Consider the following 25,755-nt stretch of genomic DNA (forward strand, 5'->3'; position numbering starts at 1 on the left):
ACTTTTCTTCTCTCAGAAGTTGTGAAAATAAACCTTACCTGCCCTAGGGAGTTTAAAATGTGGGCTCAGAATGTGACATGTTGCTTTGGTCTTAACTGTGGAAGGTACCCCCAGGGAGAGGGTAAGCATCCATGATGACAACAGCTCAAATTCTTTGTGGTGAAGTGCAGCTACTAAGCTTGGTTTCCCTTGGCTATGTTTGTTTAGGTTGTTAGGCTCAAAACAGCTCCGTTTGCACTTAGAATGACTTGAGTGGGAAGGAACCTCAAAGCCCACGCAGTCCCACCCTCTGCTGTGGGCAGGGCTGCCCCCCCAAGTTCAGCTGCCCAGGGCCCATCCTACCTGGCCTTGAGCACCTCCAGGAACGGGGCATCCACAGCTTCTCTGGGCAGCCTGTGCCGGTGCCTCACCGCCCTCTGAGTGAAGAAGTCCCTCCTAATGTAAACATAACGCTTGCTCTTCCTGAAAGGGTTTGTCTCTGTTTTTCTGAGGAAAGTTGAGTCTGGTATCTCTGTAGAGAAAGCTGTGCTTAACATGATCTGCTTACGCACTTAGATTTATGTGACCCCATCTCAGCATTGGTTGCAATCTCGATGATGCGTGTATCCTCATGACAGCTTGCAAGTTCTGCATCCAATTACTCCCATCTTACAGATGGATATTTGCAGCACCAGAGAGCTTGAATGATTCAGACAAAGTACATAGGAATTGTTTGGAAGTGAAAAAGTTCCTATCAACCCCCAGCCCTTGTGATCACAACTTTGCCTTAATCTAAATGCATGTTATTTCAGAAATATTATGGTTGGTGAATAAAAGAACCTTCCCTTGCTTGCTGTGCACCAAGAAAGGTGAGGTTCCTTTCTCATCCAAATGTTTTCTTTTTCACTGGGGTATGCAAATAGATCTTTGATCAAAAGATTAGAGATGACTTTCTCCCTCTCTGAAAGTGGCAGGAGTGCAGATACACTGCGTTGCAGATTTCCTCTTCTGTTTATTCGCTGTCAGAACTTTTCTAATTAGAAGCAGATCGATGGTTAATGTATGCATTGGGATGGTGCATCCTGACAAGTCTGTGGAATAAATGGGATGCCTGATGGATTTTGCAACCGGACAGAAGTGAACATCAGAGATGGGCCCGGACCCAGCACCCTTTGTCTCTTTGGGCAGCCCCTTGCTTCTTTCAGATGTCTCTTAGAGGAGTTTGGCCCTTGCTTCCAACTTGGGTTGTTCTTAGGTCTGTCCACACTGAAGAGTCTGTTCCCCTCCCGTTTATGCAGCTGTCCAGAGGTGGCAGTCACCAGCCTCATGCATGTCCAGGCATTTGGTGGAATGTCACCAGCAGCTCCCTCTCTGAGAAATGGAAGAACGCAGGGTCTGGGAAACCTCACAGGAGAACTAGGACAGCATTTCTGCCCACAAACCTGGATCACTGTCTGGTGGGTCGCTGAGCACCCACCCAGGAAGTTTTTTGCTTATTTGATGCACGCTGAGGAACTGCATGCATGAGGAGAGGAAGGAAGAGAAAGAAAATGGATATTTAAGGAGTTCCCTTAGCATTTCTGAGAGCAGCCCAGGCTTGGCCACTCTATCCCTTTAGGAAGGGCCTCTTCTTTTTATTACAAACAGGAATATAAGCAAAAGCTCCAGCTGGTTATCAGTAATCTCCTGCATAGTCATCGGTGCAGGGGGTATATTAAATTCTTGAAGCTTCCTGGCAATATCATGATCTGACTTGAAGCTGCAGTGTTGTTGGAAATGAGGTCGCACATGATCTGCATTCTTCAGTGCTCTTGGTGCCAGAAAAGGGATCAGGCTACAGGTTTCTTAGGATATTTTAGTATGTTTACCCTAATTCTTCAACACTAGGGACTTAAGCAAGTTATTTTTCTGTCCACTGCTTGACTGTACTTGCAAGATAAGCCCTACAAAAAAGTCAGAGGAGACCTAATGAAGTTGCAGTGCATGAGGCTACATAAAATACTGGGATAATGGGCTCAGTGTTGGGTCTTTTTCCAGAAGCCAAAGATCGTCAGCAGTGCAAAACCAATGTCCTGAAGCACTGTTGTTAGAGGAGGAATGTTTCTACTCTATCATTTCCAGCAGTGAGGGGATTTCTCCTGGGAATTCCCATCCAAATACTACTACCAGCATTGCTCAAGGCATACAGCATGTCCCAGGGTAAACTTGCCCTTGGGGCTGTCTCTACAGACAGAACTCTGCTATTCTGACAGCCTTCCTTGCCAAGCAGAGCTATTGAGAGAGGAGGAGATTTGTGAAGTCACTGCTCCTCCTTTGCACTGATCTGTCTCTTCTAACACCAAAGGCCCCTCAGTGCCTTCTGCCTCAAGCCCACAGGAGTAGGACTGCAGAGGTGTCAAAGCTCAGCCTTTGCTGCTCAGCTGCACTGTGGCAGGAGCTAAGCAAAACAATATTTAAAAAGCTAAAAGCTTTTCCAGGGAAATATATAGCAGGTGGAATCAAGTCTCGTTTCTGTCTGACCAAATTATTTTTGCTCAGGTATTTGGGGTAGTTTTCATAATGTTCAGTGCATGTTACATAGGAAGGAGATAAGGCAGTCATTTAAGTGTTGCATTGATTTAAGTGATAAAGAGGTATGTGTCCTTTTAGAGGGCCAAACTAATAGGAAAAACATCTTGAACTGTTCTGAAGTGAGCCATTTGAAGTGCTTAGTAGCTCAGTAATTGTGGAATATCTTAGTATCTTAGGTCTTAATCTCCCTCTTCTGAAAGGAATAGTCAATACACCCTATGAAAACTTGAAAATAATTTTGCATTTTTCCTGCCCCTGTTGTGCCTTGCATTAGGTTCACATAGTCTGCGCATAATCCATTTTGCAGATACCCGTTGATAATGGGTAGGAAGGTTGGAAGGTTGTATCCTCCAGAAGAATTCAGTAACTCTTAAATCCTGTCGCCTGCTGAAGTCAAGAAAGAGACCCCTGTTTACTTCCCCATGCTTTGGACTGAGTTCTTGGTTTCTCTGTAGAAAATCCGTTCTTCTTTTCATGGAACTAAATCAACAGCTGTTAGGTAGAGTGGACGTGGATTCAATGGGTTTTCTAGCATTTTGATCTGGCTGTTTCAGACAACATTGAAGAAATGCCATTGTGTATCAGGCCTTGCAGATTTGTTCCTGAAGTGCCATGTTTGGGCGTTTGCGAAGAATTCTACCTGCTGGTAAAGTGCTCAGACAACACGTGTTGCTGAAGGGGAGCAGCCATGCCCAGGTGCCTGCAGCTGAGCTTGCTCTTTCTGAAGAGGAACCAGCTCATTGGAGCTGCTCAATGAGGGATTAAGAGTATGCAGTATGATTTGTGCCAGCTGAGCACAAGACCCTGCATTCTGTAAGAGCAGCAGCATGAGAGCTAATGGCTGCTCAGAGGGCTAGTCTACATGGGAAAATTTGCCAACATCATTATGCTGCTATAATTATCTCAGGAAAACTCTCCCTGTGGATGTTCTTCTTACAGCGTAGGTTGTGTATCTGGAATCTGTGGTAGATCTGCATAGATGGGTTTTATGTTACACGGAGGAAGAGTATTTACATTGCAGCCCAGCAGCAGCAAAGCACAATTTTTATCCTACTTTCCAATAAATGTTACACTGAGAGTTTGCTATACCAGAGGTACTTTGAGGGGGGAACGCGCATCACTTGATCTGATCAGCACAAACATAAAGCCTTGCTCTTGCCCTGTGGGACTGGGCACGTTCTTTGCTTTTGTAGGATATAGCTGAAGGAGCCAGGGTAAAGGCTGGGACGCTGCCTCTGTGACCCTGTTCAACTGTTTTTAATGCTGTGACTGTCTGAATATGTTCTTCATTTGAACTTTCTGTTCAAGCTACTGTGTGACTGAAGCTGAATCCTTGAATCACTAAGATCTCCTCAAACGTGCTATGATTTTGACTTGCTTTACCAGGCTTTTGAGTCAGATTCTCTTGTCAAACACTGTCATTTCCATTGCTTAGACCGTTCTTCAGTAATGCTCCTTCTTGGGATTTTTGCTTTTTCCATGTGGTAGAAGGAAAACAGCTGGAGTAATGAGTCCCAGACTTGTTTCTCCGTACCCCATGTCAGGGAATAGCATCTGGTGGGAGCAAGTTAATCTCACCCCAATACCAGAGGATGAAGATGGCTGCAGAAATCAGCATGTTGATATCAAACGTGCTGATCTATTTCTGTGCCAAAGTCTGGGAATTAAGGGCTTGAGTATGGGAAGCAGAACAGCTGCATCAGCACATTTCTCTGCTGTGCTTTGGCCTTGGTCACCTCCAGCTCAGGGTGAAGGACCAGGGGTGTTTTCCACTTCCTGCTTGAGTTCAGTGACTATCTGTTTGAGCTTCTTTTCTCTGTGATACCCTGTGGTACACAGATATGGAAACTGATAGTGAATGAATGTTGTACCTTAAGCTTCTGCTGGTTCACCTGTGAACTTCAAGAGTGTCACAAAGCCCTTTCTGAGCATTCCAGCAGGCTGGGTAGGACGGAGGACACTGAAGAGAACTGAAACCATGCTTGCATTTTCCAGAGGTTTTTTAAGTCCAGCAGTGTTCTGTTTCAACATAAATGGGATGCTGTGTGTAAGCCTGCAGTAAGGCTTGTACTTCTCGTTCCAGTGGGTGAGTACAACAAGAGCACATCACTCACCTGTCATTGCTGCTGTCATTCTAAGAGAAGGTGGAGTAGAGGCATCTGTCATTAGGGACTGTTTGGCTGGGCCAAACTTACTGGCAGTATCCCCAAAGGGAAGGGAGGATTTTGATGTCTGGAGCCTAAAGTAATTCTGAAGAATGGGAAAAAAATAATCCCAACAGTAACCAAAGTCTCTAAATTGTCTTATAATTCTCAATAATTTGAAATAATAACCATGTTATAATAGAATGGATTAACTGGTTTGATAAAATAAATAGCAACGTTTGGAAGCCAGCTGTAGATTTGAAATTGCTCAGCTCAGCTAGGTGTGCAGTGAAGTTCAGATCCAAGGGATCGGTACAAAGCTATTATTAGAAGGTCTGAAGTAAAATATGGCACGTGATTGAATTCCTTGGAATATGCCTGAGCCAAATCTCCATACTCACACAGCCTTCTCTTTTTTCAGGTGCAGAAATTACCTACAAGAGACAGTTCATGTGCTTTTTTTTCCCCATTGTCTCAGCAGGAACAATAAGATTCAGAAATCCCATAAAAGTGTCTGTTTTACAAAATGTAATTTCCAGAAATCTAAGCAGTATTTCTTTTCCAGTCTCTGAAATAGAGTTATTTTGGGATTATTGCCTTTGTGAAGCTGTACCATGTTCACGAGAGTACTTTCTCTTGTTTTCCAGTTTGCTGGAAAATTCTGACCTTGCAGCACGGCAGTTGACTCCCATTTCTTGTGTGACTACAGAACTGGGAAATGGCCTCCGTGTCAGGTTAGTCCAAATTATAACACTGTGCTACCTGCACTCCAGCTAACCCTCCGCTTTACTCCTTTGCCAAAATTTCTACCCATTCTTCTAAGAAAAACTTAATGTGAATACAAAGAATGCATACTGTTCTTCAGTATTCCGACTGACAGTCGTTGAGCAGTGACTGATAATAGGCATTTGTCTTTCTGGAGGTCAATCTGTAGTGTTTCGTCTCTGTTTTTTTCAGGCACTTTTGTGAGCCGTAGCATACCAGTGGAAGTGGATGAATCCATGTTGTATTCCCCATTTCCTGAACCTGCCCTGGAAGAGGCTTCACAGCCTTCTGTAGGGAATGTGGAGGACGAGGAGTGCCAGAGACCACGTGCCAATCCAGCACATCTCTGCAGAGCACTGGCGCATCACCAGCTGGCCATGGAGCCGGACAGCAGGCCGTGGTCGGAATATACCAATCCCGATGAATGTGGGCGTTTCTGTTCCCCCAGTGAATCAATACTGGAAGTAGTTCATTCCAAGATGCATCTTTTAACTATGGACAAATCAGGCATGCAGCCAGGACCACTGCTTTCAGCCGATACCAACTCCAGTAAGTCAGAGCAGAGCTTGCGTGATGCTCCTGAGGACTCATTGGAGGAGAACAACAGAGGGAGTTCATGGTCACAGCAGTCTTCAGGAAACAAACTCCCAGCAGAGCTGGCAACTGAGGACACGGGTTACAACTCCCAGTCCCAGGACATCATGGGTGTCAGGCACCTGGAGCTCCCCTTACCACTTGTGTCCATGGTGAACCCCCAGGACCTCCCAGGACCACTGATCTCCAGAGAGTTTTTTGGACCTGAGCCTCAGCAGCACCCCAGGTGCCAGCACTTGCCCCATCCCAACCCCTCTGCGCAAGCCTATGGCTTCTGTGGGCACCACTATCTGGCAGAGCAGCACCTGCATGGCCCACGTAAGTAGCACCGCTCACCCTGAAGGAGGTTTTCTGGAGGTGCTGCAGCCATCATTCACTGAGCTGGCATATTCCTACTGTATTTCCTTTGCAGCATGCGATTATTAACATGTGTAAAAAATGATTTGCAGTCCATTTCATATTTCCAGGTTTTAGGGTTATTCAGCCAGACTGTCTGATGCAAAATCTCTGAGCCAGATAGAAAATTAAAGAGCTCGCAGTTACTCATCAAATAGAGGCTAATGATTTTGCCTAGAAACTAGCCGTTGTCAGTCATGCTGAGCACACACAGCCTTCTGCCTGCTGTTATTTCATATTCTAGTCATTTTCTTCCTCCTTGCATCAGTCATTCTGCAACCTCCTCTATTGACTTAATTCCTGTTGTTTCCCTGGATCTCCTTGCTCCAGCTTGAATCCCCGAGGTTGAGGTTTCCTGCCAGAACCAGGATGGGTAGTTACCCTTGATCTCTTTAAACAGTATCTACCAGCAGTATGACCAAACTAATGCATGTGTTTTATTTCTGTATGAAAAGAGCATGACATTCATCAACCTCATTTTTTCTGCTGTCAGCTGAAATGAAAACCCATTACTTAAAATGGACCCCGCTCAGCTGCTGGCGATTGTATCACTGAGCACTGATGTGACTCAGTCAATATGGGTGTTTTGGCTCTTGGAGGCTACGGCGCAGTTTGTAGCCTGCTATTAATTAGTATTCCTTTTTGGTCTCTGAGATTTTTATCTGTTATGAAGTGAGCTTTGAACATCCAACAGCAATATCATTGTTTTCATACAATTTATATTACATTAGGCTTGGGAGACCTCAACCAGTTTGGGGCTCGCTTTGTAATAAAAAGCTGTAGGCCTGTGGCTGATAACCCTTCTTTCTTAACCTTCTGTTGACTCCACAGCATTTATATTACATCTTTTTAAAGAGTTTTCTCATTCCAGTAATGCACTGTAATTAGGTACACGAGACTTGGAGTATCAGAGCTGCAGTTTTCACCTCTGGTCTTGGCACTTTGCAGTGGGGAAGGGGCTACGGATGGACTTTTATCAGCAACTACAGCTGAACATTTGCAGAAGAGCCTCTGTTTTTCTGCCTGTACCTTCTAACTTCAGTTTAGCTTTGAGCAGAAGAGGAGCTGGTTGCACAATACCTCTCACTGTTTACCTCCTCCACATGTGGGCATCGTGAGAAACAGGACATTTACCGAATGAGGTCATTTGTTTCAAAGCAGGAGTTCTGAAGGGCTTTCTTTAGAAAAATCACTGGTGTTTCAACCATATCCACAGGGCAAAAAGAATAAAATAAACTCAGATGGCTGGAGCAGATTTGGTCAGGACCAAGAAGCTGGCAACTGCACGCCTGTTTCTCACTTGTCTGGTACGGCATAAATCACCTCCTGACAGCTCCTTGTGTTGCAGATAATTGCTGGGCAGGGGCAGCCCACAACAAAGCCGCGCAGTTTGTGTGTTGCAACACGCCTCTCCCAGGCTGCGTCAATAGCATGGATTGTGCCTGTAGGCTCTGAACTGGTTCTGGACACCTGCTATTGGGGATACAGCAGCAAAACTACCTCTGAAGGCAAAGAAATCCTCACAGCAATGCTGTGTAGCCAGGGACCATTTGTTCAGTTATTCGTATATGAAAGCTGTGTGTGCCTGACCGTGCTGTGCCTCTGAACAGCAGTGCTGGCAGCCAGTACAGCACTACAGTGTCAAACATGTCCAAAGGGCACTGGTGAAACTTGCACCAACCTAAAAACATGTAAACCACACTGAAACTCCACGAGCCCTGCCAGCTTTCCTGGAACTGCTCAGGAGGAATCTTTGAGCAGATCCTACTTACTTTCATTTTTTGTTCTTCCAGCCTCTTTTGCCCTGTCCTGTTAGAATATAAAGAAAGGGACAGGAAAATCTCCTAAAAGAATCCAACAAATAAGATGTTGCCGACTCACAGTTTCATCAGAAATCTCTTTGTAATTGGGGGGTTGGTTAGTTGGTTTTAAAGTGCTGGCTTCTGGAGCTGTGTGGTTTCATTAAAGCTTTGTTTTCTTTTTTCCTCTTCATTTTTTAAAAAAATTAGTCCTCATGGCTGCTAGGAAAAGAAAAGCATGACACCAAAATAGCTAAAGGGATTAAAAAAAAAACAATCTAAAGGAGAAAAAAAATAGCGTTTGAGCATTGCAGCTTTCAGAGCCAACTCATAACACCATAATCATGCAGTGCTAATAAGCCCTGCCAGGCTGGACTTTGATCTGTGCACAGCAGCTTGAAAGTGTGCAGAGCTGCTGCCTAATGAAAACTGCAAGCAGAAAGACTGAAAAAAGTAGTTTTCCCCATTTGGGAAACAAACAGCTTACATTGCTTTCTCTTTCAATTTATGCCAACGGTTCCACTGGATGCTAGTTATTAAAAGCATTACGTGTACATGGCCAGCAACAGTGAGATTTTTCAGAATTACTTGAGCAAAATTGTTACTTTGGGTTTCCCTGCAGCCTCCTAGATGGCAACTGGACCAACAGCAGGACCTTAAAAGGTCAGCGAGGCAGAACATTCATACCAAGTGGAATAACAAACGCAGAGATTATTTTTTCTCTTTTCATTTACAATAATCACAGTCTGTTTAGCCTTACTGTTACAAACTGATTTGTTCCAGGATTTTGCATCTGCTTCCATGAGAGTGTTCGGATGATTCATTTTCTCCAGTCATTGCCAGAGAGAAATTAAAAAAAAAAAACAAACCACCAAAACCACTGAGCCATTTTACGTGCAGGGATGAAGCAGCCCTCAATGTTTAACTGTCGGTTGTCCCAATAGCACAACCCGCAGCCGGGACCTGGACTGTGTCAGGTGGGGTAACTTCAGACTGTAAGTGACCTCTTTCAGTCTGAGATTCCTACAAATGCCTCCAACCTGCTCCATTTCCCTAGAAATGAAGGAGGATGTGCCTGGAAAGGACTAAATACAAACTGAAGCAAAAATGTGTTGGCTGAAATGATAGTTGCTGCCTTTATTTTCTCACCTTCCCAGATGGCAGAGCTCCTTACCAGCATTTTGCGCATACATCGCAACCGCTCCCTCCTGTTCCTGGACCCTGCATGAGGGTTATCCGCCCAGCCCAGCAAGTCATCCCCAATTACTCCAACCTTCGTGCTCCCAAGGGCACCGCCGAGCGACCTCTCCAGAGGCTGTGCTCCTCCCCTGGTCCTCCTCGATTCCCGTGAGTATGCCTTGGGGGCTGTGCGCTTTCAAAGCTCCTCTAATCTGATTCTGTTGGGCTTTGTACTGTAATTCTGAAGCCTTGTAACTTTAGCGTGCCAGGGCTGAGGGGTGCATGCGAGATGCTGGATAGTTTCCTTTATTTGCTACTTTACACGCGGCAGGGGCCTGACCTTACCCTGGAGGACTTCAAAGGCAGTTACCTGATATGTTGTCACAGCGCACCCAGAAACACACACAGTAAGGGAAGATAAATGCTTGAAGGTTAAGAGATGAGGGGCTGAAAATACTTCAATTGAAACTTTAGAGCTCTCCTGCTTGAAAGCAAAGGTCAGTTTGGAGGCTCGCTGCAGACTTCAGCTCTATGGTATGCCAGCCTGGGAGCCTCAGTCACTGGCTGCCAGCAGTTTCCTTCTTATCGCTTCTGTAGCGTAGAGAAAAATGGAGAAAATCTTGTCTGACACTGATATATCTCTCCATTGCATTTTGCAGCATTTTCCACGATTTCTCGTGTAGTAATAAAACACATCATATCTAGCACTTCTTAGCTGGGACTTTTTGACTATTTTTCAAATATTGATTTCCCATGCTTCTAGTCTCCCTCCCATTTTAAGTGCACCTTTAACAAGCATTACCTGTGAAGGGTTTTCTCCAAATTCAGCTGCTGAAGTAAAACTGATATTGGCACATCTGAAAGCAGACCATTTTTATGTAAATGCCAAAGTACTTTAAAGGTGTTAAACTTGCAGGCGTCCATGTTTGAAAATCACAGAACAATAAAATCAATCATTAAGGTTAAAAAAGACTTCCAAAGTCATCTAGTCCAACCACCACATGTACCTTTTTCTTGAACACCTCCAGGGACAGTGACTCCACCACCTCCCTGCCAGCCTGTGCCACTACCTCACCACTCTTTCTGAGAAGAAATTGTTCCTAATATCCAACCTGAACCTCCCCTGGTGCAACCTAAGGCCATTACCTCTTATCCTTTCACTGTTACCTGGGAAAAGATGTAGAGGTCAGAGAACCTCTACCTCGCCACAACCTTCTTTCAGACAGTTGTAAAGAGCAAATGTCCACATACATGGTTTTCTCTTCATAGAAAAGTGAGAGAACGGGAAAAACTAAACAAGACGGACAGTTGAAATAATGCACTGCTCTGGCCTGTGAAAAGCAGGGGGCTGCAGCAACAGTAGAGATAATTGCTATAAAGTGTTTGAATGAAAACATAGCAACTCTGAGGTACAGCAGATATCCTTTGCATTAGTGAAATTTATAATCAGACTCTTAGTTTTTGGCATATTTTTTAGGTAAGGAGAAGTTTGGGGAGGATCTGGAAATCAGCCACAGGGTAGTTTTTGTGGCTTATGATGAGGTACGTGTTGCTTTTTTTGGTGCTTCTGCAAAAAGAAATCCAGAATACCTGAGGCCTATCCTGTGGCTGTGCTGCTGGTGTTTGCATGCTGGTTCCAGGAACAGCAGTTATGTGATGGTAATATTTGCCTATAGAGCATTTTGTAACAGAAAACATCTGTACCAAAATGAGTAAACCAGATCTTAATGTGACAACAGAAAACATGCTGTGACCAGACTGTCATCATTCATTTAAGGAAGGCAAGGAAATAAAAGAGAGTGGGCTTGATTGACTAAATATCACTGCTCTGTGGGGAAAAGCCCTCAGAGAAACCTAACACTCATCCAACAGATGCAGTCCAGCAGATTCAAACTACACCTCATGTAAAAATAGGCGTGAATTCTCCTTTCTGTTGACTTGACCTGTGAACTCAAAGCGTAGTGATACAAGAACTGCTAAGCTTCCTAAAATCGTTTTCTTTCTGTGTATTTGTTCAAGTAGAGCAGATATTAGGCAAGATTGCTATGGTTCCAGAACACAAATTCCCAACATGAGAAACCTTTGTTGGGCCTGCTGTTGCTGGTCAAGAAGTTGAACTTTTTCCCTTTAGCAAAACTTTTGAGTTTTGTCCAAAACTGGAACAGCTCCTTGCTGTACCACAGCTGGAACTGGAGTGCCCTGTGTGTCTATTTTCCTGCTCCTTGTGCCATACCTCCTGTGCAGCACAGGACATTCAGATAGCAGCTGAGTTGCCCTTTAGACAATGGGAAGAGCGTTTCCACATGCCGTTCTGCTCCAGTACGTGTCTAACATGTGTAGCACTATTTCTAGCTCAGAAATATTCTTTGCTTCTGTTAGTTGCATGCTGAGCAGTACTAAACTATGAGGTAAATTTATTCCTGTGAATAGTGTTGCTTCTGCATGTCACAGAGCTATCTAGATCAATGCCCATGTCAGGCGGGCAGTAGGCCCATGGGCCCCCTAGTCCCAAAAATGGAAAGGGAAAAAGGGAAGGGTAGGGAGATGGGAGCTGGGCTCAAAAGAAAAACAGAGGCAATGAACTGTGTCTCATGGTAAACTGTCACCAAGGTATTGAGGGCTCATGTAAAAAAAATGCTATAATAACTAAGTAGAAGTGCCAAGCATGTTTTCAAGAACATTACTGAGCTAATACACAAAGTTCTTAGTGTGTTAAAAAAAAAAATACCTGAAAAGAAGTAATTTATATCCTTACTTGCTTTTCTTTGCAGAAACCAGTTGTACAACCAGCTACCTAACGGCCAGCTGCCCCAAAAGGCATGTGGCCCAGATGAAGCATGTTGTTATCCTTCTGACAATTTTCCGTCTCCAGCTGCTGTCCCAAGACCTCTCAGTAACCCTGCAGCCAAGGGAACTCTGAGAACCAGCAATTTGCCGGAAGAGTTGCGTAAGTGGTTAGCAAATTTGTGCTGTGTGAGATCTTACAGAGCAGCCTGACAACTTTAGGTGGGAAAACTCAGGAGGTTGAGGTGAGGGTAACAACATTAAGGCACAAAGAGAGCGAGAAAAGAAAATACTGGATGTCATCACATCCGTAGGGTGTGAGTGTTTATGTCTGGTGGAATGGAATTATTCCCTTGAATCCTGAAAACTTAATTGTCATTAATTGCTTGTTATTTTGTTTACAAAAAATAAATACTGTTTAGATTATTCTCATGACTTCTTGCTAAACAGAATGTCCCTTTGAGGCAGGAGGCACTGAAACTTACAGTAAAAGATTAATAACAAACAAAGCCCCAGGGATGAAGTGTTTCTGCCTGTCCCAAACCAGACAAAAATGCCAAGTCTTGACCTCAGTTTCTCCCTGACCTGGTTAGAGGAGAGGGCTTTGGGTCAGGAGCGCACAGCAGTGTCTGCACAAGCTCCTGCTGAGGTGCCTTCTCTGCTTCCAGCCCCCCAAAACCTTCCACTCTCCAACTCCTGTAGGAAAGCCAGGTCTCAGAAGTGCTGGCTTCCTTAATGCTGTGCTGGATGACCAGTGGGATATACCATAACTAACATCCCCTCGTAGCCCTGCAGAGACTTCTGTTTTTCCTTTATTCAATTTCTTTTTTTCTCAATAAACTATGCAAAAAAGCCCCTTTCAGAGACCCACATTGCATCTTTCTGGCCTGAAGGAGTGAGTTGTGACAAGTTTCCAGTCATGTGTAAGTTGTAGTTTATCAGTCAGAGTCCCCAGGTAAAGGCATTACTCGACAAAATGGTGTCATTAGCCGGCTGGTGTACCTCGACCAGGGAGTACATGTGCATGGCTCTTGAATTAGTAAGAAAACTCCTTCACTGTTGGCAAAGGTAGTTGAAGACATTGCTGTCCTCGGCTTTCTGGCCTGTCCTACACAGGAGCTGATGCTGCTGTGAGGAGAGGCTGGGCAACATGTGGGGGGCTCCTCCAGCTCTCAGCTGTAGGTCGCAGCTGGATAGCACGAGCTGTGAGGTAGAGCTCAACTTCACGAACGTGAAAGAGCTGGGGAAAAAAACACTTGGTTTGTGCATTTATTTTGTAAATAATCTGCAGACACATATGTAGGCAGAACCCACAGCACAGTGGGAAAGAAAGGCTGTGAAAGTCTCACTCTTTCCATGGTGTATTTTAATGCGCTGCATGTTCATATGGATTCTCTCTTAGGCAAGGTCTTTATAACCTATTCCGTGGACACAGCGGTGGAGGTCATGAAATTTGTGAACTTCCTGCTTGTAAATGGATTTCAAACTGCTGTAAGTATACCCTCCAGAGAAAATGACAGTCGACCAGGGAAGAGAAGAGGCATTTTTAAAAAAAGCAGAGGGCACACGTTCCATTTAAATGCTTTTCTGTTTATTATTGTATTTTGCAGATTAAGGAGGCCGCAAATGGAACGAGCTGGCCATAAGTTGTAACAATGATTTGCCATTTCATTTGCTCGTGTTTTAACTGAATTCTATACTTTGAAATGTCTTTTAATAATGACCCTGGAAAATTCCATTTAGTGACACCAGATGGGCAATAACAGGAGGTCTTTTTGTGAGCTATTTCATTAACATTGTCTCATATTTGATCTGAAATACCAGTATTAAAAAAGGTCAGTTTTCACGTTCATCCCATCCTAGTGTCTCTTCTGAGATGCTATTACATCGTTGGCTCTTCAGATGTGAATACCTTTCCTCTGAAAACAGGTCTAAAATTGGTGTATTTCACACGGCTTAATGAAACAGTCCATCTCGTGGTTTCTTTGCTTCGTTATACTTCTAAAAGGGATTCAAAAATCACTGGCCTGAAAAGATCTGTGTCCTACTGTCTGATCCCATAAATGGTCCAGATTTTTCCTTTAACCTCTCATGAGTTTGCTTCTTCATAACTACCCCCTCAAAGGAGAGATCCCGTAGAGGCTCTCGTATTCGGCATTCATCAAAATGTTGATTCATATTTTCCTATTTCAAGCACATATGCTATCTGACCCCTCAACCTTCACTCTGGCTTCAATTCAGGAAAGCGTTTAAGCAAGTGGCTATCATTAAACTGAATGAAACTCAGTGGGGGTTTTGCCCATGCTTATTTATTTTTGTGAATCAAAGAATTTTTCCGGAGACTGAAATTGTATTTCTCTCCAGCGGTTTTGTACTATAGCCAATTCATAAGAAAGCTCTGGGCATCATGGAGGTATAGGGCAGAAGGCTCATTAATAGCACCCCTATTGGACAGGCAGTTCTTGGTGCATGCTACAGAAAAATAAATACAGCAAAATGGCCCCAAAGCCAGGAAACAAATATGTCGGGAAGAAAAACCCACCCTTGAAGTGGAACATAATTCTTCTGTCACAAGCTTGGAGAAGTTAATAATTACTCCATTGGTCACAGTCATTGACTTCCAGTTTCTGGGCTGAGTGTTCAGGGAAGAGAGCAATGATGGTCATATTCAGTGCTAGGCAGTCCTCCATCTCTCTGCTCAGCCTAAAGCCTGGATTCCTGCATTCAGTGTCAGTGACCTGGCTGACCTCCCTCCACACATTCTGAAAATGCAATGCAGTATGAAGTTAAAACTTGACAGTATATATCCTTGCAGCCAAAAAATAGTGGAGCTTTGCAACTATGCAGATAAGAGAAGGTGGGAAGCTGTCTACTTTCATGAGATATTTATATAGAGAAAAAAAAATCTAGTTCATACATTTTCAATATCTAATGTATACCAACCGAGGTTATTGCTTGTTCCAGTATGCAAAAGTGTTGAGAGTGAGGGGGCTTGCACAGTTCTGGACTGCACAGAAAAGGGGGGGAGATGTTGTACATGCATGTGTGTGTGTGTGCATTTGTATGCATGTGATGTTTCTTTCCTAAGGAAAGTAGGCATGGCTTTAGGAAACTAGGGGAAGAAACAGGCACCTGGGAACTTTTTCAGTGCCACTAAATGGGGAAGAAAAGCAAAAGAATGCTCACCACAGACTTTCATTCTCTTGCAGATCGATATATTTGAGGACACAGTACGAGGTATTGACATCATAAAGTGGATGGAACGCTACCTAGGTGATGTATGTAACAGCAATTCAACCTTGTTGACAGCTGAGATGACCTGAGGAACATGGTTGAATTATTGTAATAGTAGCAGGAGCTGAATTAAAATGCAAAATCCCACTCTGCCCTTCCCTGCTCTTACTGAAATGATGGAGGCCTGTGATTGAGGGCATAAGCAGATCTCACTCACTTCTGCTTCTCATGGTCCCAAAGCTTTGTCTTTAAGAAATTAAGTGCTAATCCTGACATTCCTATCAAATTCCAGTGCTGGCTGTTATACTGAAGCTGCTATCGGATAAATTGTTCCTCTGTCTCATATTTAAATAGTGTTTCACCCGTGCATGGTTAAAATCGTTTCTGTATTTCATCCCAGGCTGCACAGTATGGCTAATGTTCATGCCGCTTCTCACCTGTAGCTTCTGTTATCTAAAACATGGGAGGGTTCTTCTGAATCAACCATCTCATATGTAAACTGGACATTGGTATTCTGTTAGTCGAATGATAGTTTTGCTCTCATCATTTCGTGTCAATGTAAGCAATAAAATTTACATTGTTGCCAGCACAGTCCCTCACAGCAGCTTTGGAAGTTCAGAGGTGCAGCAAGTGCACATCTCCTTTAGGATCAAGCCAGGTAGGCCCACTACACCAGCACAGCTGAATCACACAGAATCACAGAATGGCCAGGGTTGGAAGGGACCTCAAGGATGATGAATCTCCAACCCCCTGCCAAATGCAGGGCCACCAACCTCCCCATTTAATACTAGACCAAGCTGCCCAGGGCCCCATCCAGTCTGCCCTTGAACACCTCAAGGGACGGGGCATCCACAACCTCTCTGGGCAGCCTGTTCCAGCACCTCACCACTCTCATAGTAAAGAACATCCTGACATCCAACCTAAATCTCCCCTCCCTCAACTTCAAACCATTTCCCCTTGTCCTGCAGTTACCAACCCTTTCAAAGAGTTGATTCCCCTCCTGTTTGTAGGCTCCCTTTAGGTACTGAAAGGCTGCAGTGAGGTCACCCCGCAGCCTTCTTTTCTCCAGGCTGAACAAGCCCAGCTCCCTCAGCCTGTCTTCATAGGAGAGGTGCTCCAGTCCCCAGATCATTTTTGTGTCTCTCCTCTGGACCCTCTCCAACAGTTCCCTGTCTTTCCTGTACTGGAGGCTCCAGACCTGGACACAGTACTCCAGAAACACAAAAAAGCTGGACACAAATCACTTGTTTTGTGACTTGATGTCACAATATATGCGGCTTCCTTTGGTTCATCCATTGCTGGGAAGCCACCAGGCCTCTAACTCACTCCAGGCAGTTCTCCATGGCCTGGGAACAAGACGACAAAGTGCTAGGTTCTCCCCAGCCTGAGCAGAGACACTCAATCTTCCCAGCCCAGCGCTATTTCTCTTTAGGAGTTCCAGCAGAACACCTTAGCTCAAATACATTACCATGCAGGCATGGTGCCTACTGTGTGCACAGCCAGCCTGGGGCCTCTGCTGTGGCAATGCAGCCATGCATTTTGGGATCATTGCCAGGACAGATTAGGCATGAACTCACCATGTATAATTGAGGTATTGAAACTAGACACCACAGTGAATTTGGTTTTGCCAAGAACATCGTTAACACTTAAAAAACAAACTGGCAGAATTCCCATGGGACTCCTGCACAGTCAGTAGGAGAAACTGGGATGCACAGAGAGCAATTCCCCCTGCCATGTATGGTTCCTCCTCCTCTGGCTGCCTCCCTCAATCCCTCCCCCCCCCCACCCCAGAGATGTCTGTTTTCCTGCTCTGACTGTAGAGGCAGTTTCCAGCTTCTAAACCTTCACACACACAAGCAAGGAAGGACTGTTAGGGCACAAGCAGGGGGTGTGTGCACCCAGGAATGTCTCTGCAAACCCTCAACATCTGTAAGTGCTTACATGCACGTCAGGCAGAAGCAAAAGTAATTGTGGAGTACGTTAAGTCAGTATGAGGAATAATGGCTCTTTACTGTTTTTGACCCTGTGGTGGGGCAAATTCCCTTGATATTGCACAGAAGGAAAGAGTTAATTAGGTGCCAGGCTGACTGGGAGCCGCATACTTGGAAACCTTACAAAGCCTGATGTGGCTGGGATAAAAGACAGGCCCTAGGTAAACAAAAGTAGGAGGCTTTCATCTGCTGAACCTCTTCACTGGCCCACCATTAGGGAAGAGAGAGATTTCCCAGATAGGAAGGACAGACCCTCAGTGGAAACTTGAGATCAGTGGGGGCCTGGGACTGAACAGGTCACAGCATAGGCGAGGAGCACTGCTTTCGGCTCACAGCATGGAGGGATGGTGCTGCCAGGTACCCCTAAGCCTGTGCAGGCCACAGCCCAGCTCTGCACACCTCACCACTGAGGGACAGGCAAGAAGAGTTCCTGTTCCTGTTACTGAAGGCCCCAGGTGCAGTTTCCACAGACAGCTGCCTTCAGTGTCTTTATGTACAGAAAGCCATGGTTAAAAAGATGCACTTTCACATGAGCTGTTGGAAAACATGAGAAGATAACTTTCCTGTGTATGTACATACGCACTCTGCGCTGATAAAAAGGAGCTTTTTATTACAGGATTCCAACTGGAAGCTGGAAGCTGCTAATATATCTCCTGCCATTTGGTTTTTCTATATTATGCGGTCTCAAGAAATGAAGAGGAGAACGAGTGTCTGAGTTCTCCTGCATTTCCTGCCAGAATGAATGAGATCCTCTCACGTTCGCCAAGAACATAAAGATCACTTAAAACACAAACTGGCAGATTTCCGATCTGCCTCCACCAAACACACTGCATTTCCCAATTTCATAAAAGTGCTTTTCTCCCTAACAGAAGACGGTGATGATAATCATAGCAATCAGTCCAAAATACAAACAGGATGTGGAAGGGGCTGAGTCCCAGCTGGACAGGGATGAACACGGCTTACATACTAAATACATCCACAGGATGGTAAGCAAGGACATGCATTTGCTGCTTTACAAAGACTCCCTCTCTTCTTCTGAAAAGACAAATCTGTCTCCAAATGGCAGGTTCTTTGCTTTGTTTTCACTAATCCCCATAGTTAAACACACCCCTTTGGAATTCATTAATCCTCCCTCTCATCAGCTCCGTATGCTCATTAACATCTGCTAAGAGGTTCAAGAAAGAAAAATCCTATTAAACACGCACATCTCATTCTTCCATATTCTTTTTTGTTCCGTGTTTTTTTCTTCTTTCACCTTCTCGAACCCGCACTGCCCTGCCATACAGCCCTGGGCACAGCCTTATCTAATGCTGCCTGGCCTTCCCCCCTGTGAACCTGTCCCTATCACTTCATATCACTCCAGCCGTCCTGTAACTGGGGTCTTCTCTGGGGCAGCACTAATGCTGGCTGAAACATGGGATTGCGAGGCAAAGGAAGGTCAGAGCTGCAAAGGGAAAGCCCTGGTGACACAGGGTAGTAGGGGACAGCTGCAGGACGTGAGACCTATCATCTCAGCAATCTGCATTGGGATAGAGCTCAGAACTGAGCCAAGCAATTCATCCTTTCTCCTCCAGGCCCATCTCCCAGTTTAATCCTGCAGTTCAGCATCTCAGAAACTGGCTCCAACAGATGAATTCGCAGCAGAATTGTGCTCTTCTCACTGCTCCTGGGAGTCTGTGCCTCATTTTGCCAGTGTCCTGGGGATATGGGGACAGGCCAAGCCCCAGCTCAGACAGGGAACTGGGACACAGGGGACAGGCTGGGGCCTAGCTTGAACACAGACAGTGAACAGCGAAGCTGAAGGCTTTAATAATAAAGCTAAACTTTATTGGTTCTAGAGGGATTTCATGGGACTGAAACTGCAGCTAAAACCACAATTATTTCATACCACAGAAGTAAATGCTCAAATGTTGACAGATCTTTCCTGTATTCTTTCCTTTCCTGTATCCTGTAGTAAAGAAGAATCAGATTAAGTGGCCAAAAAAAACCTGGTACCAGAATCCACCAGCATTAGATCAGATCACGTAAGAGCAGTTTAAGTAAGCAACGAATGTTTTTACGCATAGGATTCAGCTGCATGCAAAGACAGTGCAACATAACCTTCATCACAGTAAATCTGGCAATTTGTTCTGTTGTAGATGCAGATTGAGTTCATACAACAAGGGAGCATGAACTTCAGATTCATTCCTGTGCTTTTCCCAAATGCCAAAAAGGTAACATACATGCATATATATATATATATATATTCTTTTTTCAGATCATTAGACACATGTTATTTTGATCTCAGTGCACCAGAAGAAACCCTAAAAACAAACAAAAAGAAACTTCTTTTCTTGATTCTTAATATCCCACTGGTAATATTCCAGCTGTATTTTACATGAGAAGTTTACAGTTTTATGTACACATGAATAAAAGCATTTCATTTGCAATATAAATCAGTACATAAAATGTATTTCTGATGATGAATTTGTAACTAAAACTCAAATTGTCTCGAGCATTGAAAGGATTTCAATGGAGAGAGACCATCTATCCAGCAAGCATGCTTTTTGTATTAACCCTTTTATAATTTTGTCCAGATGTAATGCTGATGAGTGGGATGGGGGGAGATTTATGGCTGATGTGAAGTGAGGATCTGGAAAAGGGTGGGTTGAGAATATAAAAATAAAGAGGATCATAAATATTAAAGTGCTAGGCCATTGCTTGAACTTTGATGGGCCCATCAAAGGCAAACAATATGGTTTTTTAGGACTTGAAATTTTGTTGGCCTTCTTACTGATACATTTGAGAGGAAGAAGTTCATAAAGCAGTAGGTTCCCTTATCCTTTTTCCTCATGCTGAGAGAACCTGCTGGATTTTTACAGGGCCAGAAAAGCTAAATGGCTTCAGTTATCGTTGAGAAATGGCATTCTTCCTCGGACTTGTAATGGATATTCTTGCTCACTTTTCATCACTGAATACTGTGTGCATTGTTAGGTAGCTGTCACGTTACCCCTAGGTACAGCTGCATTTTGGAGGAGGGAATTCAGATTCTCTTTAATCATTTGGGTGCCCAAATGTATCCTAACATTTCTGCAATATTATCACTGAGTGAGTGTAGGGCTGTGAAATCCCACAGCACTTGTGGATTTCAGTGTAATATAAGCTCAGAAGTTTGAAAACATGTCCAAGAGTTTGTGAGATTCTTTGTAATGAGCGTTACCCCTGGTATTTTATGTCATTCCACTTCCTTCACAAACATTGCTGGTCTGTTACTTGCATTAACTGTGCAAAGCTCAGCGATGGGACAGGTGGGAACTGAGCAGACCAAAGGCAGTGACTGGTTTGGTATTTTCAGTCAGCCTGGGGGCAAAGGGCAGGGCTGCTCCTGGCCTCAGGAGCTCCTGGAGTGCCTGCTGCGTGAGCAGACCCTGCAGCCTGCAGCAACTTGGCGCGGTAACATTGGAGCCACAGAGACAATTGGCACACAGGGTGCTAGAGCCTTCTTTGGGCCTCAAGGCAGACACAAGAACAATAAACTTTGTTAGTTTTGGTTGAACTTTATGTGTCAAAAAACTATTTAGCGTATAGCAGCAGCTCTCAGATAGTGAACAAGGAATTTCCAAGGCTGGTTGATTCAGCTGCTGCTATCAAAGTAGCAGTTCGCAGGCAGCCTTCCTGCCTATCACTCCACAGCTTTTCCACATCACCCTTCAGCTTTTCCAGGGCTGCCTGTCTCAGCTGAATTATGTAGAGCAGCATTTTCTGTTGCTGTTCAGGCTTGGTCTCCTTGCTCATGCTCGTCTTTGGTGAACCTCTGCCTCCCATCTCACTGGTTAGTGGAAACATGACTGAGAACAGCAAGGACTGAGAACACACTGCAGTAACACAGGCATCCAGAAGTTAGGTACCAAATGTTTGTAAAACCTGCACCATTCCAGGGGTGAAAAATGCCACATATATATATAGAATCAGATGATTCATTTTGTCTTTTCTGCCCTCCCTTTTTCTCTTTGTGTTCAAGTACCATTGTAGCTGGCAGTGGGAAAGAGCAGAGAAGCAGTTTGGGAGGTTTCATTTGGGGACGTGGATACTAGCTGAGTTAATCTCATCTGAAGTACATCATAAAGCACTGATGGTATGTGAAGGCTAGCCGACCTCCAACGGGAAAGGATCTGTGTGAGCCAAAGAATGTTCATCAGGAAATTGAATAATGAGGGGAAAAAACGTGACACACAGTTAAGGTGGAACTGGCATTTCCAGCTTCCCGTCACACACTGATAGAGGAAACCTGGTCTTGCATCAAGCCAACCAACACAAATGTCCCTTCCTGGTTTTCTCAGCACTGCCTGTTGCACTCAGCTGCAAGCGCCCAGGATGACTGCTGCTGGCAGAGCTGTGAGCAGAGCTGTGAGCAGAGCTGCTCTGAGGCATGGCTCAAAGCAGGCTCCACAACACAGCCCTGAATTGGACGACCCTACCCTTGGCACTGACACACTCTATCCTGTTCCTGTTACACTGATCCATAAAGTTATCAAACGCTCTTTCCGCAGTGTTCAGAATTTCCTCCCTGCTAACAGATACAGATCTGAATTTAAAGCAAGGCAATAACCCTTTTCCCATTACTCTCTGATCTGGTACAACAGCTGCTGTCACATGCTGAGGGAAGAGCCACAGCTTGACAGAGTCCCCTTCTAATTTTCTACGCTCTTTCTGGACTCAAATAACACACCTCCCCTGCACACCTCCTACATGTTAAAATTACTGCCTGGGTTGATGAGTGCCAGTGCTTATTGCACCAACTCCACTATGGAAGACACTCAATGCAATTGGCTGCAGGACCAGCTCTGGCAGACAGCCTGCAGCCCGTCTCTGGGCATAGAGTGCCTCTGTTGTTATGTCCCCACTCGCCAGCTTCTTACTTACCATCCATTTCTCACACTAATTTCCATCTTTCCAAGCTTAACTAATGATTTCCCATGTGGACTTACATCACATGCTTTGCTGAAGTCCAGATGGACTGGGTCATTTCCTTCCTCCAAAAAATGTAGTTTCTCATCAAAGGCAGGTAGAGGTCTCATTCGGTAAACCTGTGCTGTATTTTATCGCAGCTTGGGAACATGCTGCCCTGCTAAACAGTGGGTCCCGAGAGCAAGTGCTAGATGCCTTCACTGCTAGTTGCTTACCTTGGAATCACAGAATGATAGAATCCTTACAATTGGTAGGGACCTTTAAAGGTCATCTGGTCCAACTCTCCTGCAGTGAACCAGCCTTACCTGCTTGCTCGCTCTGGCTTCCTGCTGGTGCCTCCAGCAAGGGCTCTCCTAAAAGAAATGCTTATCATCACAGTGGGCATGAGCTGGTTTTGGTAAAGGGTCAGCGCTTGACCCTCTTTTAATTAGGGATAAGAACACAGCCCTCCTCACCTCCACACCCACATGTTTGTATGGAAACCTCCCAGGCTATGAAGACACAAGAACGTGGAGGCTGAGCTTGCCACTCTCCCTCAGCTCACCACCACCATGTGGGGCCATGGTGATCCCAGCTCCATGATGCTAACAGGCACTGGCCAGCCCATGTGACATGCTGGGAGTGGGGAGGTTGGCCCTGCTCATGTGGAGATGTGTTAGCCTCCCCTCGCACTCAGCACTGGACTCAGGAAGTGGCCAGAAGACACGCAGCTTGGCAAAGCAGCACAAGGGGACAGCACTCAAGAAAACCACTGGGATGAGAGGAGCTTTCCTGTGGATTCTTAGGGTTGAACAGAATGTGGATCCTCGGCAGCTAAGGGAGAAACATGGGCTGCAGCCTGGTAGGGGCACCTAAATGTGCCCTTCTCTCCTCAGTGTTTATTTTCAGAAGCCCTTTGAAGCCTGTCATTGAGATCAGAATCCCTTTGAAATATGGTGAAATCAGCCAACGTGATGGCAGTAAGGAAAGAGAGACAGGCAAGCTGTGAGATCGTACGGAGTTCATTTATTTAGGAACCCAAATACAATTCTGAAGCCAAATTAAAATTTCTTGTTGTTACAGAAAGTGTCTAGAACAGACAGAATGAAATCTTGCTTGGCAGAGTGTAATGGAATCTGCAAAATTCTGGTACAGATTCAGGAGGGCTTATGGGATTTCACTTTTTTCTTGTTTTTCAGGAGCACGTGCCTACCTGGTTGCAGAACACTCACATTTATACCTGGCCAAAGAACAAGAAGAACATCCTCCTGCGGCTACTGAGAGAGGAGGAATATGTTGCTCCTCCAATAGGACCTTTACCAACGCTCCAGGTTGTGCCATTATGAACATTATCTCTTAAAGTGCACGAGAAGCAGTTGTTAAAGGGTTGCTTTTGGCAGGGAGCCAGCACTCTTCCAGATGGCTCTTTCTGATGACAGAAGACACTGCTTCTGCTTAAGGAATTGGTTATCTTGGGTAGCTCAGGCTCAGCTTGTTCTCCACCACGTTAAACATCTATTTCTGAAACTGATGGGGCAGAACTCTTCTCTCCTAGGTTTTTAAAAAAGCTGCAAATGGAACGAATGCCCAACTTTATCTTAACATCTGTTTTTAACATATCCCTTTACTAGTCGATACAGCAAACAAATACTAGAAATAATGTTGCAATAATGTAAAATAAAAATTACATCCTTCTTTTTGCTCAGGTACTCTTTATAGATATCCCTGCCTTGTACAGCATTATCGGACAGTTAATTTGTAAATGCACTATTAAATGTATTTGCCTTTTGTAAGGCTATTTTATACGTTGCGTCAAGTTTTTACTATTGCAGGGAACGACAAGGAACGGTAACTGTTTGAGTAATGCAAGTTTTACTTAGACTATCTTGCACAGAGACAGTCTTCAATTAGAGGACTCTTGGATCTGAAGCCTCTGGAGTTCCATTTCCTCACAGCACAGTCCCTAACACCTTCAGCATGTTACAGCAACAGTCCACAAAAGGACAGCTAAATGTATTACTGCGTGTGCAGTCAGTACCATGGAATGCTGAAGTACTTTTATAGTGGGCCTTTAGCTTCATTACTGCTCTTCATCCCTTATTTGAAACAGAGCATGTCAAAGAACAATTGCCATTTGGAAACCAGCGGTTGTTAAGAGAAATAACATTGACTCCTACAACTTGTATGCAGTACGGAACAATAAAATAATCAAAGATGTTGGAGAGCTGTGGGGTGCTGGCAACCGAGAAGGCTCAGCAACTTCACATCTGCTAAAGTCTGAGCGTGTTTTTGCAGAGAACATAAGCACTACTTTGGTGAGGGTTCTTCTCTTAACTGCTTTAACCTTGCTGAGATAACAGTGGACCCTGTTGGCTTGAAATCCTGCAGCCGTTATTGTTAGAATAGGCATACAAGAACCTCCTGCTCTGGTGCAGAGCACTCCATGCCTGTGCAATACAGGCTCTTTCCAAGATCCACTTTATTGTTTGTTACAGAGTGACCCAAATACAGCTTCATGACAAAGTAAATGTGTTTAGTTCTCCGAAAAGTAAATTAACCAGAAGCTGATACTCCTGTTACATTGCCCAAAATATTTAATTAGCTTTCCATGAAGATCGTGCTAGTGTGGTATGTCAGTACAGGATGTGCTTCATGGTGCTCATGAGGAACAATTACAGCACTGTTGCAGATACCCTCATGGATTTTTTTTTTGCATAAAGAGTTACAGCTGCCTAAGAGAACTAGGAGAAGGGTGGATCCAGTGTTGTCAGATCTTATTATTTTCATTGCGGTATTTGCTGTGCTTCTCCCCAGTTTCTAGAGAGAAATCCCATAGCCCAGCAACTGAAAGACACTCATACCTAGCATGCTGGCAGTTTCCTGACAAGGCACAATGAACTTCTATTATGCAGCAGCACTTCTTGCTATCTACATATGGGAGAGTGGGGTGTCCCATTTTTTCCATGTGATAAAATGAAAAGCTAAGTTTCCAATTAAGAAAATAACTTTCTAAAACTATGACAGAAATCCTTCTTAAAAGGTCAACAAAGTGAATACAGAGGGAGGGGGAAGAGGGGGACTTGGTTATCTAAACATTGGCATTTAGGGTCACTCAGAGTGCTGCACAATTTTATGCTCAGATTCCAAGTGCTGTTCTAGACAATGCAACATTCTTGAAGTGCTGCTGCTTATCTGCCACTACTGTATGGCTGTCTCAGGTACTTTAACATCTAAAGTATTTTAACACTCAAAAATAATTTCGGGACTCAAAACATACATTTTGTAGGAATGTGTTTGGGGGAGGACAGGGTAAAGGACTAGAGGTTGGAAATGCAGGATGTCATTTGGCAACAAGACCATGGCAGAAGAAGTTGAACCAACTGGGCCAGGGAA

The 25,755-nt window shown here is 44.5% G+C and overlaps 1 protein-coding gene across 1 annotated transcript; it reads left to right on the forward strand.

The window, feature by feature from the left end:
* Positions 1-5,953: 5,953 nt before the first annotated feature.
* On the forward strand, positions 5,954-23,708 carry TRAF3IP2 (TRAF3 interacting protein 2; the record flags this gene model as incomplete). The annotated part of the gene is made up of 8 exons (XM_079549888.1): positions 5,954-6,371; positions 9,406-9,595; positions 12,199-12,374; positions 13,614-13,702; positions 15,421-15,489; positions 18,306-18,422; positions 19,575-19,649; positions 23,562-23,708. The coding sequence occupies 8 exons, from the start codon at positions 5,954-5,956 to the stop codon at positions 23,706-23,708; spliced, it is 1,281 nt and encodes a 426-aa protein (XP_079406014.1).
* Between the last annotated feature and the right edge of the window lie 2,047 nt (positions 23,709-25,755).

This window comes from Tetrao urogallus (assembly GCF_951394365.1).
Source record: "Tetrao urogallus genome assembly, chromosome: 2".
NCBI classification, from domain to species: Eukaryota; Metazoa; Chordata; class Aves; order Galliformes; family Phasianidae; genus Tetrao; species Tetrao urogallus.